This window comes from Oncorhynchus clarkii, chromosome 9, assembly GCF_045791955.1.
Source record: "Oncorhynchus clarkii lewisi isolate Uvic-CL-2024 chromosome 9, UVic_Ocla_1.0, whole genome shotgun sequence".
Classification (NCBI taxonomy): domain Eukaryota; kingdom Metazoa; phylum Chordata; class Actinopteri; order Salmoniformes; family Salmonidae; genus Oncorhynchus; species Oncorhynchus clarkii.
In genome coordinates this window covers 6264753-6284093 of record NC_092155.1, presented here as the reverse complement: position 1 = coordinate 6284093, position 19341 = coordinate 6264753, and the positions used below count along the sequence as shown (strand labels likewise).

General features: G+C 46.9%; 1 protein-coding gene across 1 annotated transcript in view; it reads right to left on the bottom strand.

Annotated features, from left to right (window-relative positions):
• The window catches only part of LOC139415800 (dachshund homolog 2-like), a 62533-nt gene that overhangs the window by 18187 nt on the left and 25005 nt on the right, over positions 1-19341 (bottom strand). The window contains exon 2 of the mRNA XM_071163898.1: positions 8519-8625. Within this exon, the coding sequence (XP_071019999.1) occupies positions 8519-8625 (107 nt within the window). The remainder of the gene's footprint in view (positions 1-8518; positions 8626-19341) is intronic.

Sequence of the window (19341 nt, the reverse complement as noted above, 5' to 3'; positions counted from 1 at the left end):
TGTGACTAGTCTGTGGAGTTGATTCCCATGTGACTAGTCTGTGGAGTTGATTCCCATGTGACTAGTCTGTGGAGTTGATTCCCATGTGGCTAGTCTGTGGAGTTGACTAGCGTTGATTCCCATGTGACTAGTCTGTGGAGTTGATTCCCATGTGACTAGTCTGTGGAGTTGATTCCCATGTGGCTAGTCTGTGGAGTTGACTAGCGTTGATTCCCATGTGGCTAGTCTGTGGAGTTGACTAGCGTTGATTCCCATGTGGCTAGTCTGTGGAGTTGACTAGCGTTGATTCCCATGTGACTAGTCTGTGGTGTTGATTCCCATGTGAATGGTCTGTGGAGTTGATTCCCATGTGACTAGTCTGTGGTGTTGATTCCCATGTGACTAGTCTGTGGAGTTGATTGGTAATGATTCCCATGTGACTAGTCTGTGGAGTTGATTCCCATGTGACTAGTCTGTGGTGTTGATTCCCATCTGACTAGTCTGTGGAGTTGATTCCCATGTGACTAGTCTGTGGTGTTGACTACTGTTGATTCCCATGTGACTAGTCTGTGGTGTTGATTCCCATGTGACTAGTCTGTGGAGTTGATTCCCATGTGACTAGTCTGTGGTGTTGATTCCCATCTGACTAGTCTGTGGAGTTGATTCCCATGTGGCTAGTCTGTGGAGTTGACTAGCGTTGATTCCCATGTGACTAGTCTGTGGTGTTGATTCCCATGTGACTAGTCTGTGGAGTTGATTCCCATGTGACTAGTCTGTGGTGTTGATTCCCATGTGACTAGTCTGTGGAGTTGATTGGTAATGATTCCCATGTGACTAGTCTGTGGAGTTGATTCCCATGTGACTAGTCTGTGGTGTTGATTCCCATCTGACTAGTCTGTGGAGTTGATTCCCATGTGACTAGTCTGTGGTGTTGACTACTGTTGATTCCCATGTGACTAGTCTGTGGTGCTGATTCCCATGTGACTAGTCTGTGGTGTTGATTCCCATGTGACTAGTCTGTGGTGCTGAGTGGTAATGATTCCCATGTGACTAGTCTGTGGAGTTGATTCCCATGTGACTAGTCTGTGGAGTTGATTCCCATGTGACTAGTCTGTGGAGTTGATTCCCATGTGACTAGTCTGTGGAGTTGATTCCCATCTGACTAGTCTGTGGAGTTGATTCCCATCTGACTAGTCTGTGGAGTTGACTAGTATTGATTCCCATGTGACTAGTCTGTGGAGTTGATTCCCATGTGACTAGTCTGTGGAGTTGATTCCCATGTGACTAGTCTGTGGTGTTGAGTGGTAATGATTCCCATGTGACTAGTCTGTGGTGATGAGTGGTAATGATTCCCATGTGACTAGTCTGTGGTGTTGAGTGGTAATGATTCCCATGTGACTACTATTCTTTGGTGTTGAGTGGTAATGATTCCCATGTGACTAGTCTGTGGTGTTGAGCGGTAATGATTCCCATGTGACTAGTCTGTGGTGTTGAGAGGTAATGATTCCCATATCCGGTTGTTATTGCAACAGATGTGTTGAACATAAACATGACAGAATGTATTGAGGAAGCGAAAAAAGAGGGGAGAGAGACAGAGGGAGAGAGAGAGACAGAGAGACAGAGAGAGACAGAGAGAGAGAGAGAGAGACAGAGAGAGACAGAGACAGAGAGAGAGTCTCTCTCTCCTCTTTGTCTGTCTCTCTCCCTGTCTGTCTGTCTCTCTCCCTGTCTGTCTCTCTCCCTCTGTGTCTGTCTCTCTCTCCTCTGTGTCTGTCTCTCTCTCACTCTGTGTCTGTCTCTCTCTCCTCTATGTCTGTCTCTCTCTCCTCTGTGTCTGTCTCTCTCTCCCTCTGTCTGTCTCTCTCTCCTCTTTCTCTGTCTCTCTCTCCCTCTGTCTGTCTCTCTGTCTGTCTCTCTCTCACTCTGTCTGTCTCTCTCTCCTCTGTGTCTGTCTCTCTCTCCTCTGTGTCTGTCTCTCTCTCCTCTGTGTCTGTCTCTCTCTGTCTCTCTTTCCCTCTGTGTCTCTCTCTCTCACACACACAAACAAACGTGTGTGTGATTTCAGTTTTCTGAAAAGATCAATGGGTGGTCAGACACAATAGGATTCACCATCTCACACAGTCTCAGATTGATGAGATCTCTACTGTGTCCACGGACACCGATCATTGACCGCGCCGCTAATAGCAACCACGGAACCCTGAGGAATTAGTGAGTGATTGAAAGATCACATCACAAGATGTGTACATCTCTTTTTCTCAAAATACTTGATATAGACTAAAGCTCCCTCTCTGTATCTGTCTCTATAGACTAAACCTCCCTCTCTGTATCTGTCTGTATAGACTAAACCTCCCTCTCTGTCTCTCTCTCTCTATAGACTAAACCTCCCTCTCTGTATCTGTCTGTATAGACTAAACCTCCCTCTCTGTCTCTCTCTCTATAGACTGAACCTCCCTCTCTGTCTCTCTCTCTCTATAGACTAAACCTCCCTCTCTGTATCTGTCTGTATAGACTAAACCTCCCTCTCTGTCTCTCTCTCTAAAGACTAAACCTCCCTCACTGTATCTGTCTGTATAGACTAAACCTCTTATCTCCTCATATTTACTTTCTTTTTATCCCTTCACTACCATCCTTCATACCTCCTAGCCTCCTTCATCCCTTCATACCTCCTTTATCCCTTCATACATCCTTTATCCCTTCATACATCCTAGCCTCCTTTATCCCTTCATACCTCCTAGCCTCCTTCATCCCTTCATACCTCCTCCTAGCCTCCTTTATCCCTTCATACCTCCTAGCCTCCTTTATCCCTTCACTACCATCCTTCATACCTCCTAGCCTCCTTTATCCCTTCATACATCCTAGCCTCCTTTATCCCTTCATACCTCCTAGCCTCCTTCATCCCTTCATACCTCCTCCTAGCCTCCTTTATCCCTTCATACCTCCTAGCCTCCTTTATCCCTTCACTACCATCCTTCATACCTCCTAGCCTCCTTTATCCCTTCATACATCCTAGCCTCCTTTATCCCTTCATACCTCCTAGCCTCCTTCATCCCTTCATACCTCCTCCTAGCCTCCTTTATCCCTTCATACCTCCTAGCCTCCTTTATCCCTTCACTACCATCCTTCATACCTCCTAGCCTCCTTTATCCCTTCATACCTCCTCCTAGCCTCCTTTATCCCTTCATACCTCCTAGCCTCCTTTATCCCTTCATACCTCCTAGTCTCCTTTATCCCTTCACTACCTTCCTTCATACCTCCTCCTAGCCTCCTTTATCCCTTCATACCTCCTAGCCTCCTTTATCCCTTCATACATCCTAGCCTCCTTTATCCCTTCATACCTCCTAGCCTCCTTTATCCCTTCATACCTCCTAGCCTCCTTTATCCCTTCATACCTCCTAGCCTCCTTTATCCCTTCATACCTCCTAGCCTCCTTTATCCCTTCATACCTCCTTGCATCCTTTATCCCTTCATACCTCCTAGCCTCCTTTATCCCTTCACTACCTTCCTTCATACCTCCTAGCCTCCTTTATCCCTTCACTACCTTCCTTCATACCTCCTAGCCTCCTTCATCCCTTCATACCTTCTAGCCTCCTTTATCCCTTCATACCTCCTAGCCTCCTTTATCCCTTCATACCTCCTAGCCTCCTTTATTCCTTCATACCTCCTAGCCTCCTTTATCCCTTCACTACCTCCTAGTCTCCTTTATCCCTTCACTACCTTCCTTCATACCTCCTAGCCTCCTTTATCCCTTCATACCTCCTAGCCTCCTTTATCCCTTCATACCTCCTAGCCTCCTTCATCCCTTCATACCTCCTAGTCTCCTTTATCCCTTCATACCTCCTAGCCTCCTTTATCCCTTCATACCTCCTAGCCTCCTTTATCCCTTCATACCTCCTAGTCTCCTTTATCCCTTCACTACCTTCCTTCATACCTCCTAGCCTCCTTTATCCCTTCATACCTCCTAGCCTCCTTTATCCCTTCATACCTCCTAGTCTCCTTCATCCCTTCATACCTCCTAGCCTCCTTCATCCCTTCACTACCTTCCTTCATACCTCCTAGCCTCCTTTATCCCTTCATACCTCCTAGTCTCCTTTATCCCTTCATACCTCCTAGCCTCCTTTATCCCTTCATACCTCCTAGCCTCCTTTATCCCTTCATACCTCCTAGCCTCCTTTATCCCTTCATACCTCCTAGCCTCCTTCATCCCTTCATACCTCCTAGCCTCCTTTATCCCTTCACTACCTTCCTTCATACCTCCTCCTAGCCTCCTTTATCCCTTCATACCTCCTAGTCTCCTTTATCCCTTCACTACCTTCCTTCATACCTCCTAGCCTCCTTTATCCCTTCATACCTCCTAGCCTCCTTTATCCCTTCATACCTCCTAGCCTCCTTTATCCCTTCATACCTCCTAGCCTCCTTTATCCCTTCATACCTCCTAGCCTCCTTTATTCCTTCATACCTCCTAGCCTCCTTTATCCCTTCATACCTCCTAGCCTCCTTTATCCCTTCATACCTCCTAGCCTCCTTCATCCCTTCATACCTCCTAGCCTCCTTCATCCCTTCATACCTCCTAGCCTCCTTTATCCCTTCACTACCTTCCTTCATACCTCCTAGCCTCCTTTATCCCTTCATACCTCCTAGCCTCCTTTATTCCTTCATACCTCCTAGCCTCCTTTATCCCTTCATACCTCCTAGCCTCCTTTATCCCTTCATACCTCCTAGTCTCCTTTATCCCTTCATACCTCCTAGCCTCCTTTATCCCTTCATACCTCCTAGTCTCCTTTATCCCTTCACTACCTTCCTTCATACCTCCTCCTAGCCTCCTTTATCCCTTCATACCTCCTAGCCTCCTTTATCCCTTTATACCTCCTAGCCTCCTTTATCCCTTCATACCTCCTAGCCTCCTTTATCCCTTCATACCTCCTAGCCTCCTTTATCCCTTCATACCTCCTAGTCTCCTTTATCCCTTCACTACCTTCCTTCATACCTCCTCCTAGCCTCCTTTATCCCTTCATACCTCCTAGCCTCCTTTATCCCTTCATACCTCCTAGCCTCCTTTATCCCTTCATACCTCCTAGCCTCCTTTATCCCTTCATACCTCCTAGTCTCCTTTATCCCTTCACTACCTTCCTTCATACCTCCTCCTAGCCTCCTTTATCCCTTCATACCTCCAAGCCTCCTTTATCCCTTCACGGACAGAGAGAGAGAGACAGACAGAGATAGAGCAACAGAGAGAGAGAGAGGGACAGAGAGAGAGCGAGACAGAGCAACAGAGAGATAGAGAGAGAGAGAGAGGGAAAGAGAGAGAGGGACAGAGAGAGAGGGACAGAGCAACAGAGAGAGAGAGGGAAAGAGAGAGAGGGACAGAGAGAGAGAGGGACAGAGAGAGAGGGACAGAGAGAGAGGGAAAGAGAGAGAGGGACAGAGCAACAGAGAGAGAGAGGGAAAGAGAGAGAGGGACAGAGAGAGAGAGGGACAGAGAGAGAGGCACAGAGAGAGAGGGACAGAGAGAGAGGGGGAAAGAGAGAGAGGGACAGAGAGAGAGAGAGAGAGAGAGAGAGAGAGCAACAGAGAGAGAGAGAGAGAGAGAGAGAGAGAGGGAGAGAGAGAGGGACAGAGAGAGGGACAGAGAGAGAGAGAGAGAGAGAGAGAGAGAGAGAGCGAGAGAGAGACAGAGCGAGAGAGAGAGAGAGAGAGAGAGAGCACGGAGAGAGAGAGAGACAGAGAGAGAGAGAGAGAGAGAGAGAGAGTGTAAAGAGGCAATGGTAGAGAGGCAGTGAGAGAGACTCCTCATTGTGTTAAGGAGCTCCTCATGTTGTTGTGATGAATGTCTCTCCTCCATCTGTTTGTCCCTCCATCCCTTCCACTTCCTGTATCTTGCTCCCTCGCCATCCATCCCTCCCTCTCCACCACTCCCTCTCCACCCCTCCCTCTCCACCCCTCCCTCTCCACCACTCCCTCTCCACCCCTCCCTCTCCACCCCTCCCTCTCCACCCCTCTCTCCCTCTCCACCCTTCCATCCATCTCTCCCCACCCCTCCTTCCCTTTCCATCCCTCCCTCTCCACCCATCCCTCCCTCTCCACCCATCCCTCCCTCTCCACGCCTCCCTCCCTCTCCACCCCTCCCTCGCTCTCAACCCCTCCCTCCCTCTCCACCCCTCCCTCCCTCTCCACCCACCCATCCCTCCCTCTCCACCCATCCCTCCCTCTCCACGCCCCCCTCCCTCCCTCTCCACCCCCCCTCCCTCCCTCTCCACCCCTCCCTCTCCATCCCTCCCTCTCCATCCCCCCTTCCTCTCCACCCCTCTCCATCCCTCCCTCTCCACCCCTCCCTCCCTCCCTCCCTCTCCATCCCTCCCTCCCTCTCCATCCTTACCTCCCTCTCCAACCCTCCCTCTCCACCCCTCCCTCTCCATCCCTCCCTCTCCATCCCCCCTTCCTCTCCACCCCTCTCCATCCCTCCCTCTCCACCCCTCCCTCCCTCCCTCCCTCTCCATCCCTCCCTCCCTCTCCATCCCTCCCTCCCTCTCCAACCCTCCCTCTCCACCCCTCCCTCTCCATCCCCCCTTCCTCCCCACCCCTCTCTCCCTCTCCATCCCTCCCTCTCCACCCCTCCCTCTCCATCCATGCCTCCTTCTCCATGACTCCCCCTCTCCACCCATCCCTCCCTCTCCACGCCTCCCTCCCTCTCCACCCTTCCCTCCCTCCCTCTCCACCCATCCCTCCTTCTCCACCCCTCTCTCCCTCCCTCTCCAACCCTCTCTCCCTCCCTCTCCACCCCTCTCTCCCTCTCCACCCCTCCATCCCTCCCTCTCCACCCCTCCTTCCCTTTCCATCCCTCCCTCTCCACGAGTCCCTCCCTCTCCACCCCTCTCTCTCTCCCTCTCAACCCCTCCCTCTCTCCCTCTCCACCCCTCCCTCTCTCCCTCTCCACCCCTCCACCTCTCCCTCTCCACCTCTCCCTCTCCACGCCTCCCTCCCTCTCCACCCATCCCTCCCTCTCCATCCCTCCCTCTCTCAACCCCTCCCTCCCTCTCCACGCCTCCCTCCCTCTCCACCCCTCTCCACCCCTCCCTCGCTCTCAACCCCTCCCTCCCTCTCCACCCCTCTCTCCCTCTCCATCCCCTCCATCCATCCCTCCCCACCCCTCCTTCCCTTTCCATCCCTCACTCACCTACACCACCCGATGTCACAGGAAGGCCATAAAGATCATCAAGGACATCAACCACCCGAGCCACTGCCTGTTCACCCCGCTATCATCCAGAAGGCGAGGTCAGTACAGGTGCATCAAAGCTGGGACCGAGAGACTGAAAAACAGCTTCTATCTCAAGGCCATCAGACTGTTAAACAGCCACCACTAACACTGAGTGGCTGCTGCCAACACACTGACACTGACTCAACTCCAGCCACTCTAATAATGGGAATTGATGGGAAATGATGTAAATATATCACTAGCCACTTTAAACAATGCTACCTTATATAAATGTTACTTACCCTACATTATTCATCTCATACGCATACGTATATACTGTACTCTATATCATCGACGGTATCCTTATGTAATACATGTATCACTAGCCACTTTATACTATACTATGCCACTTTGTTTACATACTCATCTCATTTGTACATACTGTACCCGATACCATCTACTGTATCTTGCCTATGCTGCTCTGTACCATCACTCATTCATATATCCTTATGTACATATTCTTTATCCCCTTACACTGTGTACAAGACAGTAGTTTTGGAATTGTTAGTTAGATTACTTGTTATTACTGCATTGTCGGAACTAGAAGCACAAGCATTTCGCTACACTCGCATTAACATCTGCTAACCATGTGTATGTGACAAATAAAATTTGATTTGATTTGACTCTCCACCCACCCATCCCTCCCTCTCCACCCACCCATCCCTCCCTCTCCACCCATCCCTCCCTCTCCACGCCTCCCTCCCTCTCCACCCCTCCCTCGCTCTCAACCCCTCCCTCCCTCTCCACGCCTCCCTCCCTCTCCACCCCTCCCTCTCCATCCATCCCTCCCCCTCCTCCCTCCCTCTCCACGCCTTCCTCCCTCTCCACCCATCCCTCCCTCTCCACGCCTCCCTCCCTCTCCACCCCTCTCTCCCTCTCCACGCCTCCCTCCCTCTCCACCCCTCTCTCCCTCTCCATCCCTCCCTCTCCACGCCTCCCTCCCTCTCCACCCCTCTCTATCCATCCATCTCCACCCATCCCTCCCTCCCTCCCTCTCCACCCCTCCCTCACTCTCCACCCCTCTGTGTGTGTGTGTGTGTGTGTGATAAATAAAACCTACAGTAGTGACATATGAGTCTAAGCATGACACTTTGCATACTAATGATGACGGAGCAGAAAGATGTTTCATCATGTCCTATGTTCTGCTGAACATGGAAAGCATTATCCCCCCCATACACACACACAAACACACACACACACACACACAGACAGAAACACACACACACACACACACACACAAACACAGAAACACACAGACAAACACACACACACACACACACAGTATCTTACCTGCGTGAGAGAACATTCCAGGTGACAGCAGGCTGTGAACCTCAGGGTGGAGGAGCCTGGAGCTTTCCCGAATCCCAGGGAGTTTCGGAGGGCGGCCCGGACGAGAGCTGAGAGACGGGGAGGGGAGAAGGGGAGAGAGGTAACGACTGTAAAGACAGTACACACACACACACACACAAACTAATGAGAGGAGACTCTCTCTCTCTGACTTTGGAGAACCATCTGTTACAGCCCCACTGAGACCTCTCCTCTGTGTTTCTCTTCATCCTACAGTAATGACTGCAGCAGTCAAATAGAGAGAGCAAAAAAAAATAAAAACATGTATTTACCCAGAAGCATCCAGGGTCAATGCCCTGCTCAAGGGCACGTTGACAAATCTACTACCGGGCCAAAAAAATGTGAAGCCAAACCCTTCAAGATCCCCCAACAGTTCCCCACTAGCTGTCCCTCAACCATTCGAGACCCCTCCCAAGAAGAAAAATTACAATTAAAAATACAATTAATTCCTTTCCCCACCCCCCAAGAACACCCCAATGGACCAACAACCAAGAGAATGAACCCCACCCCCCAAGAACCCCCCCCCCAATGGACCAACAACCAAGAGAATGAACCCCCCCCCCCCCCCCCCAATGGACCAACAACCAGGAGAATGAACCCCCCCCCCCCCCCCCCAATGGACCAACAACTGCATGAACCCCACCCCCCAAGAACCCCCCAATGGACCAACAACCAAGAGAATGAACCCCCACCCCCAAGAACCCCCCAATGGACCAACAACCAAGAGAATGACCCACCACCCCCAAGAACCCCCCCCCCAATGGAACAACAACCAAGAGAATGAACCCCACCCCCCCAAGAACCCCCCAATGGACCAACAACCAAGAGAATGAACCCCACCCCCCAAGAACCCCCCAATGGACCAACAACCAAGAGAATGAACGCCACCCCCCAAGAACCCCCCCCCCAATGGACCAACAACCAAGAGAATGAACCCCACCCCCCCAAGAACCCCCCAATGAACCAACAACCAAGAGAATGAACCCCACCCCCCAAGAACCCCCCAATGGACCAACAACCAAGAGAATGAACCCCCACCCCAAAGAACCCCCCAATGGACCAACAACCAAGAGAATGAACCACCACCCCCAAGAACCCCCCCCCCCCCCCCCCCCCCAATGGACCAACAACTGAATGAACCCCACCCCCCAAGAACCCCCCAATGGACCAACAACCAAGAGAATGAACCCCCACCCCCAAGAACCCCCAATGGACCAACAACCAAGAGAATTAACCACCACCTCCAAGAACCCCCCCAATGGACCAACAACCAAGAGAATGAACCCCCACCCCCAAGAACCCCCCAATGGACCAACAACCAAGAGAACTAAAGAGAAAAAAGGAAAAGACAGAAGAAAACAGCGAACAACAATGAAACAAAAAAATCATAACATCAATGCCAACAACCAACCAAGAGACTGAACCCCACCCCCCCAAGAACCCCCCAATGGACCAACAACCAAGAGAATGAACCCCACCCCCCAAGAACCCCCCAATGGACCAACAACCAAGAGAATGAACCCAACCCCCCAAGAACCCCCCCCCCCAATGGACCAACAACCAAGAGAATGAACCCCACCCCCCCAAGAACCCCCCAATGGACCAACAACCAAGAGAGTGAACCCCACCCCCCAAGAACCCCCCAATGGACCAACAACCAAGAGAATGAACCCCCTCCCCCAAGAACCCCCCAATGGACCAACAACCAAGAGAATGAACCACCACCCCCAAGAACCCCCCCCCCCCCCCCCCCCAATGGACCAACAACTGAATGAACCCCACCCCCCAAGAACCCCCCAATGGACCAACAACCAAGAGAATGAACCCCACCCCCCAAGAACCCCCCAATGGACCAACAACCAAGAGAATGAACCCCCACCCCCAAGAACCCCCAATGGACCAACAACCAAGAGAATTAACCACCACCTCCAAGAACCCCCCAATGGACCAACAACCAAGAGAATGAACCCCCACCCCCAAGAACCCCCCAATGGACCAACAACCAAGAGAATGAACCCCCACCCCCAAGAACCCCCCAATGGACCAACAACCAAGAGAATGAACCCCCACCCCCAAGAACCCCCCAATGGACTAACAACCAAGAGAATGAACCCCACCCCCAAGAATCCCCCAATGGACCAACAACCAAGAGAATGAACCCCACCCCCAAGAACCCCCCAATGGACTAACAACCAAGAGAATGAACCCCCACCCCCAAGAACCCCCCAATGGACCAACAACCAAGAGAATGAACCCCCACCCCCAAGAACCCCCCAATGGACCAACAACCAAGAGAATGAACCCCCACCCCCAAGAACCCCCCAATGGACCAACAACCAAGAGAATGAACCACCACCCCCAAGAACCCCCCAATGGACCAACAACCAAGAGAATTAACCCCACCCCCAAGAACCCCCCAATGGACTAACAACCAAGAGAATGAACCCCCACCCCCAAGAACCCCCCAATGGACCAACAACCGAGAGAATGAACCCTACCCCCCCAAGAACCCCCCAATGGACCAACAACCAAGAGAATGAACCCCACCCCCCAAGAACCCCCCAATGGACCAACAACCAAGAGAATGCACCCCCACCCCCAAGAACCCCCCAATGGACCAACAACCAAGAGAATGAACCCCACCCCCCCAAGAACCCCCCAATGCACCAACAACCAAGAGAATGAACCCCACCCCCCAAGAACCCCCCAATGCACCAACAACCAAGAGAATGAACCCCACCCCCCCAAGAACCCCCCAATGGACCAACAACCAAGAGAATGAACCCCACCCCCCAAGAACCCCCCAATGCACCAACAACCAAGAGAATGAACCCCACCCCCCCAAGAACCCCCCAATGGACCAACAACCAAGAGAATGAACCCCCACCCCCAAGAACCCCCCAATGGACCAACAACCAAGAGAACTAAAGAGAAAAAAGGAAAAGACAGAAGAAAACAGCGAACAACAATGAAACAAAAAAATCATAACATCAATGCCAACAACCAACCAAGAGAATGAACCCCACCCCCCCAAGAACCCCCCAATGGACCAACAACCAAGAGAATGAACCCCACCCCCCAAGAACCCCCCAATGCACCAACAACCAAGAGAATGAACCCCACCCCCCAAGAACCCCCCAATGGACCAACAACCAAGAGAATGCACCCCCACCCCCAAGAACCCCCCAATGGACCAACAACCAAGAGAATGAACCCCACCCCCCCAAGAACCCCCCAATGCACCAACAACCAAGAGAATGAACCCCACCCCTCCAAGAACCCCCCAATGCACCAACAACCAAGAGAATGAACCCCCACCCCCAAGAACCCCCCAATGGACCAACAACCAAGAGAATGAACCCCACCCCCCCAAGAACCCCCCAATGGACCAACAACCAAGAGAATGAACCCCCACCCCCAAGAACCCCCCAATGGACCAACAACCAAGAGAACTAAAGAGAAAAAAGGAAAAGACAGAAGAAAACAGCGAACAACAATGAAACAAAAAAATCATAACATCAATGCCAACTGTATATGTTTGTGTGCATGTCTGGCACTATTACATGTATGTGTGTGTTCTTGTATGTGTTTATTTGAATAAGAGTGTGTGTATATGCATGCATGTGTACAAACACCTGCACGGCATCAGCCTCAGGCAAACCGGCATTAGTTGTAAAAACACTGCCACTCAGTTTTATATCTTTATGTTTGAAGCATGAAATGTGGCAAAAGGTCGCAAAGTTCAAGGGGGCCGAATACTTTCGCAAGGCACTGTAAATGGTCTTTTGATTCTGTAACCTCACAACAAAATCTGCAGAGCTTCGATGACTTTATGCCTTCATTCAACATTTTGTTGGTGGCAAGAAATCTATATAATAATTTTAGCTGAAAAGCACAAAATCTTGAATCTTGCATTGTTTTATATATCAACTCATACACCCTGTACCATGGAATCGGTACATCAAAAATCTCTTCCCAACTATTTTGCAATCTGTATGGCACAGTTGTCAACATCCTGGTCCTCAAATGAAACTGATATACTTTCCTATTTGTGATATTTTTATTCCTCCTCCAGTTGTGATCTTTTATATTGGGCAGACAGACCAGTTCCCTGCCTCCTCCATTTTTGGGGCAATGCTGTAATCAATTGGTTGTACTCTTGGATTGAGCAGACCTTCCCGTACAATTCTGATAACTCCATGAAGGACATAACTCTACCATTACAATTTACAATATAATTTAAGAACAAAATACCCTTTTCAAACATCTTAAATCCATAAATACAGGTATTTTATTAACCAGCACATTTGAGTTCAGCCATAATATTTGTTGTAATATTTGTTCTATCTTTTCAGGGGGATGAAATTGTAATTGTAGCCAGCTCTGCAATGCTTATTCGAAAAAGACAGATACTTTGAAAAAAGTATCATTTTCAATTATTGGAAAAGGAGACATATTCTGCACAAAAAATGCAATTTTTAAACAATGGATGAGCTTTTCTTATTAATCTACTTAGAAACATTTAGGGTTAAAAAACATTTGAATAAGAGACGTTTTTAGAGAGAGGTTTAGTACTTTTATATTTAATAATCTCAACCCACCCAATTCATATTCATTATATAGACAGGCTCGTTTTATTTTGTCTGGTTTAGTGTCCTAGATAAAGCAAAATATGTATGTCTACTTCACCATCCGCCCATTTTATAGGAAGGCTGCAAGGTAATGTAAAAGTTGTATTTTTTAAAGATCCAATACGTAATATTGTACAGTTATCATAATGAGGTTCTAGTCCAGAGAGTACAGAAAATTAATCTAGATCTTCAATGAGACATTGTAGGGATCTATCTTGTGGAGTTAACCTCTCTAGGGTATGTGGGATGCTAGCCAACATCCAGTGAGATTGCAGAGCGCCAAATTCAAATACAGAAATACTCATTATAACAATTCGGAAAAGATACAACTATTTTCCATAGGTTTAACGATGAACTTCTTGTGAATCCAACTACGGTGTCAGATTTCAAAAATGCTTTACGGCGAAAGCATACCTTACGATTATTTGAGAACATAGCCCAGCAGACAAATCATTACAAACAGTAACAAGCCAAGTAGAAGAGTTACACAAGTCAGAAATAGAGATAAAATTAATCCCTTACCTTTGATGATCTTCATATGGTGGCACTCAGAAGACATTCATTAATTCAATAAATGTTCCTTTTGTTCGATAAAGTCTCTCTTTACATCCGAAAACCTCCGTTTTGTTGGCGCATTTTCTTCAGTTCTTCAGTAATCCACAGTCAAACACAGTCACAACAGGCAGACAAAATCTAAATCTAAATTGTATCCGTAAAGTTCATAGAAACATGTCAAACGATGTTTATATTCAATCCTCAGGTTGTTTTTAACCTAAATAATCTATAATATTTCAACCGGACAATAACGTTGTCAATATAAAAGGTAAACAAGAAAGGCACTCTCTCGGTCGAGAACATGAAAAAGCTCTGTGACACGGCAGGGTCCACTCATTCAGAATGCTCTTACTCCCTCATTTTTTCAGAATACAAGCCTGAAACAATTTCTAAAGACTGTTGACATCTAGTGGAAGGCATAGGAACTGCAATTTGAGTCCTAAGTCAATGGATACTGTAATGGCATTGAAAAGAAAACTACAACAACAAAAAATCCTACTTCCTGAATGGGTTTTTCTCAGGTTTTCACCTGCCAAATCAGTTCTGTTATACTCACAGACATTATGTTAACATTTGTGGAAACTTTAGAGTGTTTTCTTTTCAAATCTACTAATTATATGCATATCCTATCTTCTGGGCCTGAGTAGAAAGCTGTTTAATTTGAGCATGCTTTTCATCCAAAATTCCAAATGCTGCCCCCTACCCTAGAGAAGTTAATATAAAACTTGAGTCATCAGCATACATGGACACCTTTGTTTTGGGATTTTTTAATATTTATAATTTTCTAATCTTCAAATGTTGTTATTTGATCTGATTTTAGTAGCTAACATTTCAATGTCCGTAACGAATAGATATGGTGACAGCGGACACCCTGGTTTAATTCCTCTTGACAATTCAAAACTCTCTGAGAAGTAGCTCTTATTTACTATTTTACACATGAGGTTGCTATACATTATTTTTACCCAAATTAATAGAGAATTACCGAAATTGAAAAAAATCCAGGAATTTACAAAGAAAATCCATTCTTACTTTATCAACTGCCTTTTCAAAATCCGCTATAAATACCTGGCTTCTTGGATGTTTCATGATGTTCTATTATTTCTAGTCGTTGTCATATATTATCTCCAATGTATCGTCCATGTAAACAACCTGTCTGATCAGGATGAACAAAACCCTTTCAATTCTGAGTGCTATGCAGTTCGCTAGTATTTTTGCATCACAACATTGAAGTGTAAAGGGCCTCCAGTTTTTTTTATACATATCTTTATATTTGCCATCTGGGTCTTGTTTTAATAATAGAGAAATCAGACCTTCCTGCTGACTACCTGACAGACTACCATTTCTATATATTCTATATGTCTATATTTCTAGTAGTTAAAACAATCTAACAATGGAGCTCTAATATCACACAGGAACAACAGATCTCTGATATCACACAGGAACAACAGATCTCTAATCTCACACAGGAACAACAGGTCTCTGATATCCCACAGGAACAACAGATCTCTGATATCACACAGGAACAACAGATCTCTAATCTCACACAGGAACAACAGGTCTCTGATATCCCACAGGAACAACAGATCTCTAATATCACACAGGAACAACAGATCTCTAATATCACACAGGAACAACAGAGCTCTAATATCACACAGGAACAACAGGTCTCTAATCTCACACAAGAACAATATCTGCATTGCTTGCTGTTTGGGGTTTTAGGCTGGGTTTCTGTACAGCACTTTGTGACATCTGCTATTCCAAAAGAATAAAGACATTTCAAATGTTATATCACGTGCAAATAGTTAAAGTATGAAATGGAAAATAAATAAACATAAATATGGGTGGTATTTACAATGCTGTTTGTTGTTTGTTATGGAAGGTTTGGAAATCGCTTCATTTTAGGTGGTTGTTGAATTTAATGGCTCTTTCATGGATTTTGATAATTCTGCTCTGCATGCATTATTTTGTGTTTTACGTTGTACACAGAGGATATTTAGGCAGAATTCTGCATGCAGAGTCTCAATTTTTGTGTTTGTCCCATTTGGAGAATTCTTGGTTGGTGAGCGGACGGACCCCAGACCTCACAACCATAAAGGGCAATGTGTTCTATAACTGATTCAAGTATTTTTAGCCAAATCCTAATTGGTACGTCGAATTCTCTCTCTCTCTCTCTCTCTCTCTCTCTCTCTCTCTCTCTCTCTCTCTCTCTCTCTCTCTCTCTCTCTCTCTCTCTCTCTCTCTCTCTCTCTCTCTCTCTCTCTCTCTCTCTCTCTCTCTCTCTCTCTCTCTCTCTCTCTCTCTCTCTCTCTCTCTCTCTCTCTCTCTCTCTCTCTCTCTCTCTCTCTCTCTCTCTCTCTCTCTCTCTCTCTCTCTCTCTCTCTCTCATGCTTGCTTGTTTACCAGCAGTGGACAATCTAAGGTCACTAGAGAGGGATGTGTGATAAACCCGCAGCACACACAAACAATGAGGTCATTCATCGGGCCAATCAAAAGAGTGTTCAACGAAACAGAAGAGAAAAATAAACATCCATCCTTCTTTTCTCTCCTTTTCCTTTTCCTTCCCTCCCACCCTCCCTCCCTCCCTCCCTCCCTCCCTCCCTCCCTCCCACCCACCCTTCGTTCTCCAGACAGGTGCAGAGCAGGGAGAAAAACACTCCTCAATATTTAAACTTGTTTGATTAAATATTAAATCATGAACCACTGATTGTCTGTAATACTGGGCAACGTGGTTGCCGTGTGTGTTACCATGTGGGTTACTGTGTGGTTATCGTTACTGTGTGTGTTACCGTGGTTACCGTGTGGTTATCGTTACTGTGTGGTTACCGTTACTGTGTGTTTACCGTTACCGTGGTTACCATGTGTGTTACCGTGGTTACCGTGTGTGCGAACAAACTTGTTCGCACAAACACCGCACACACCCACCCTTCGTTCTCCAGACAGGTGCAGAGCAGGGAGAAAAACACTCCTCAATATTTAAACTTGTTTGATTAAATATTAAATCATGAACCACTGATTGTCTGTAATACTGGGCAACGTGGTTGCCGTGTGTGTTACCATGTGGGTTACTGTGTGGTTATCGTTACTGTGTGTGTTACCGTGGTTACCGTGTGGTTATCGTTACTGTGTGGTTACCGTTACTGTGTGTTTACCGTTACCGTGGTTACCATGTGTGTTACCGTGGTTACCGTGTGTGCGAACAAACTTGTTCGCACAAACACCGCACACGCGTGTGTGCAAGAGAAAGAGAATGCAAGAGAGTTGTTGAAGTTTGTACAACACATTCCTGATGTCTATTAAACAGCTGACTGGTTGAATCTTCCCCCTGTTAGACACAGAACATTAACTAACAGATATGGAGAGAGAGAGAGAAAGGAGAGAGAGAGGAGAGCGAGAGAGGAGAGAGAGAGAGGAGAGAGAGGAGAGAGAGAGAGAAAGTAACAGAGTGAGAGAGAAAGTGACAGAGAGAGAGAGACAGAGAGAGAGAGAGAAAAAGAGACAGAGAGAGAGACGGGGAGAGAGAGAGAGAGATGAGAGACAGAGGAGAGAGAGAGAGGGGAGAGAGAGAGAGGAGGGAGAGAGGAGAGGAGAGAGAGAAAGTAACAGAGTGAGAGAGAGAGAAAGTGACAGAGACATAGAGAGAGAGAGAGAGACAGGGAGAGAGAGACAGAGACAGAGAGAGAGAGAGAGAGAGAGAGAGAGAGAGACAGAGAGAGAGACAGAGATGAGAGAGAGAGGAGAGAGAGAGAGGAGAGAGAGAGAGGAGAGAGAGAAAGTGACAGAGTGAAAGAGAGAGAAAGTGACAGAGACAGAGAGAGAGAAAGAGAGAGAGAGACGGGGAGAGAGAGACAGAGAGAGAGAAAGAGAGAGAGAGAAAGAGAGACAGAGGGAGAGAGAGAGACAGAGAGAGAGAGATACAGAGACACACACAGGGTTGCAGATTGGCACCGGTGTTATAATAATGATATGTAATGGTCTAGACAACATCAGAAATGAGCTGCAAAATGCTGAGCTTAAATTGTTCAACATGGTTTTAACTTCTGGCTGCCTCCCTGATGTCTGGAACCAGGGGCTCATCTCCCCTATCCACAAAAGTGGAGACAAATCAGACCCCAATAATTACAGGGGAATTTGCGTCAACAGTAAAGGTTTTCTGTAGCATTTTGAATTCAAGAATTCAAACCTTTCTTCACGAAAAAAATTTAATAAGTAAATGTCAAATTGGCTTTCTCCCTAATCATCGCACTACTGACCATATATACACCTTACACACACCAATTAATAAACACGTCCACCAAAAAAAAAGAGGGCAAAATCTTTGCTTCTATTTGGCACTAAGGGTTATTCTACAAGATTTTCCAAAGTGGGCTTGGTGGTAAAGGTGTTGACTTAATAAAATGTTCACGGAAAACAAGTGTGCAATAAAAATCAAAAACCAAAGAACAGAACTATTTTCACAACGTCGAGGTGTGAGACAAGGCTGCAGTTTGAGTCCAAATCTTTTCAACATTTATATCAATGAATTAGCAGACATGTTGGACCATTCTCCAGCCCCAGGACTCACACTATTTGACACAGAGGTGAAATACCTGCTATATGCTGATGACTTGGTACTTCTATCACCAACCAAAGAAGGTCTTCAACAAAACATTAATATTCTGGAGCAATATTGCCATAATTGGGCCCTGGCAGTAAATTTCCCAAAAACTAAAATCGTGATTTTCCAAAAAAAAGAACAGATGTCAGAAACACAAATGTAAATTCACCCTGAACAACACCTTAATTGAACAGACTAAAAATTACACCTACCTTGGTCTGACCATATCTGCATCGGGAAACTTTAATATGGCAGTGAATGCACTCAAAGAAAAAGCCCGCAGAGCAATGTATGCAATAAAAATGAAATTATTCCAAATCGACATCCCAATTAGAATTTGGACTAAAATATTTGACAGTGTAATCCTACCAATAGCACTTTATGGAAGTGAGGTTTGGGGGCCACTCAATAAACTGGACTTTAAAATGTGGGACAAACATCCAATTGAAGCCCCTACATGCAGAATTCTGTCGGAAAATCCTACAAGTCCAGAGAAATACACCAACTAATGCATGTAGGGCAGAATTGGGCCGTTTTCCAGTAATAATGAAAATACAGAAAAGATCATTACAATTTTGGCTACATCTAAATTCAAGTCCAAATTCAAGTCTGCAATTTAAAGCACTTCAAGCCCAAGAGCTGAGCCCAGAAACGAGCCCTCTCAGTCAGATGGTGTTGGACCTCACCAACCAAGCTGACACCAGCACTGCTTCAAAAGAAAGAATTCCAATAAGCAAAATCATGAACCAATCAAAGGAATCATATTTACAATACTGGAAAAACGAAACAAAATCCCAAAGCCGACTAAATTGCTATCTGACCCTAAACAGAGAATATGAATTGGCTGATTATCTCTACTCTGTCAGAGATACGAAGCAGAGACAGATCCTTACCAAGTACAGGCTGAGTGACCACCGATTGGCAACAGAAACCGGCAGACATAAAAAGACATGGCTACCCAAAGAGGAGCGTGTATGTGGTCACTG